This window comes from Borostomias antarcticus (genome assembly GCF_949987555.1).
Source record: "Borostomias antarcticus genome assembly, chromosome: 17".
Taxonomy (NCBI): domain Eukaryota; kingdom Metazoa; phylum Chordata; class Actinopteri; order Stomiiformes; family Stomiidae; genus Borostomias; species Borostomias antarcticus.
The window spans coordinates 12,118,532-12,121,031 of NC_140250.1; the positions used below are offsets into that span (position 1 = coordinate 12,118,532).

The following is a 2,500-nucleotide window of genomic DNA, read 5'->3' on the forward strand; positions in this document are numbered from 1 at the left end:
GACGAGAACGAGGGAGAGAGAGAGAGATGGAGAGAGAGAGAGAGACACTACAATGATTTTAGCGTAGAATGGGAACTAGTATTTATTTCAGTGTGAGGGAGGGTAGGAGCCATGTACTGTTGAGGAAGTGCAGTATACACACACACACACACACACACTCACACACACACACACACACACACACACACACACACACACACACACAATCATACTGGTGTTTCTGTGGCCAAACCTTATCTGGGTGGCTTACATGGCTGAAATATCTACCTATATTGTGTGTGTGTGTGTGTGTGGGGGGGGGGGGGGGCTCTCCTGCCCCCTCACTGTGAAAATGACATGTACTGCTGAGGAGAGCTGTCACCCTCCACCAGGTCTCATCTGCTGCCAACCACACACACACCTGGCATATGATGAGTTTACCTACAGTATATGATGCCAACATGGGGATGTTTACCTAGCGTAGAACTAGCTCTCTGGCTAGTACATACTCTTCCTTGTATCTGTCTATCCCTCCTTTCATCCTTCTCTTCCCCTCTCCCTCTCTCCCTCCATCCTTCCCCCTCTCCCTCTCTCCCTCCATCCACCCTTCCCTCCCTCCCTCCATCCACCCTTCCCTCCCTCCCTCCATCTACCCCTCCCTCCCTCCATCCACCCTTCCCTCCCTCCCTCCCTCCATCCACCCTTCCCTCTCTCCCTCCCTCCCTCCCTCCCTCCATCCCCCCTTCCCTCTCTCCCTCCATCTACCCTTCCCTCTCTCCCTCCATCCACGCTTCCCTCCCTCCCTCCATCTACCCTTCCCTCTCTCCCTCCATCCACCCTTCCCTCTCTCCCTCCATCCATCCCCCCTTCCCTCTCTCCCTCTGTCTATCCTTCTCTGGCCAGTTCTCAGCAGGGAAGCAGGTTCCATTATATCCACAGCACTTAGCTTTACTGCCCCCCTGGCCTCCCCCAAATCCCCTCCACCAGCTCGGCTTATCCCCTCTGATGGGACCCGGGAGGGGGGGGGGGGGGGGGTGCAGGGAGCCACCTCTCTGGGAACATGAAATATGTACTGTACGTGTGACATTCTGTTTTATACATTACATTACAGTCATGTTGATGATGACGCTGATGATGATAATAATAATACATTATTAACACCTGTCATACAAAAAATGCAGCTCAAAGTGCTTTACAAGAAAGATGTGTTGTAAAGCATTCCTTGAAAAATAAAGGAATCAACATTTTTTAAGTGCAGCAGTAAGCAAATGCAAAAAGGCATCTCAGGCCTGTAAAGTCGAGCTAATTAAAGGCAAGTTACAGTGAAGAGACGTTTTTAGCTTTCTTTTCTTTTATATTTGGCGAGCTGGCTTTCCTGATACACTATCTCCTGATACACTATCTCCTGCTAGTGTTTCATAGCTTTGAGGTGTAATTGACAAAGGCTGCGTTCACCATGTTCTTCTGGCTGTTGCCTCCTTGGATGTTCTTAACACACACTTAACTTCACCTCAGTGTGAAGCCAAGCCTAGTGCTCTGTGTGTGTGTGTGTGTGTGTGTGTGTGTGTGTGTGTGTGTGTGTGTGTGTGTGTGTGTGTGTGTGTGTGTGTGTGTGTGTGTGTGTGTGTGTGCGTGTGCGTGCGTGCATGCGTTTGTGTAGCTGAGATGCTGCCTCGGGTATCAATGGACAGACTTGTTTCTCTGCTCTTATTGTTGTGTTAGTCACCATGCTGAGCAAGCCCACAGGGAGACTCAAGATCTATTATTCATGGTGTGTGTGTGTGCGTTTGTGTGTGTGTCTTCACAGGGAGCTGAATGGGAATAACCTCACACGCATCACCAAGAGCGACTTCTCCGGCCTCAAATACCTGCGCGTGCTGTAAGTACCCTTTCATCCTCATACTGTGCGTGGGCGCTGTGAATTCAGTCCGTCTACCGGCTGTTCCGTACGCCCCGCTTTAGCGTGACTCTGTAACGCATGCATGCACAGGTACTGTACAGTACAGTATAGCGCGTGTTTATTGAAGTGTGACGTTGAAAAGGCCTCGTCCCCTGCGGAGCACTGTCTTGACTGACCGGTGTGTGTGTGGGAGCTGATGGGAGTGTGTGTGTGTGTGGGAGCTGACGGGAGTGTGTGAGTGTGTGGGAGCTGATGGGAGTGTGTATGTGTGTGTGGGAGCTGACGGGAGTGTGGGAGTGTGTGGGAGCTGATGGGAGTGTGTGTGTGTGTGTGTGGGAGCTGACGAGAGTGTTTGAGTGTGTGGGAGCTGATGGGAGTTTGTGTGCGAGCTGATGGGAGTGTGTATGTGTGTGTGGGAGCTGACGGGAGTGTGTGTGTGTGTGTGTGTGTGGGAGTGGGAGTGTGTGGGAGCTGACGGGAGTGTGTGTGTGTGTGTGGGAGCTGACGGGAGTGTGTGAGTGTGTGGGAGCTGATGGGTGTGTGTGTGTGTGTGTGTGTGTGTGTGTGTGTGTGTGTGTCGGAGCTGACGGGAGTGTGTGTGTGTGTGGGAGCTGACGGGAG

At 51.8% G+C, this 2,500-nt stretch overlaps 1 protein-coding gene across 1 annotated transcript in view; it reads left to right on the forward strand.

Moving 5' to 3' along the window:
* The window catches only part of LOC311320154 (slit homolog 1 protein-like), a gene marked incomplete at its 3' end in the record, with an annotated part of 115,800 nt that overhangs the window by 10,721 nt on the left and 102,579 nt on the right, over positions 1 to 2,500 (forward strand). Inside the window, exon 2 of the mRNA XM_084451843.1 lies at positions 1,787 to 1,858. Coding sequence (XP_084307969.1) covers positions 1,787 to 1,858 — 72 coding nt within the window. The remainder of the gene's footprint in view (positions 1 to 1,786; positions 1,859 to 2,500) is intronic.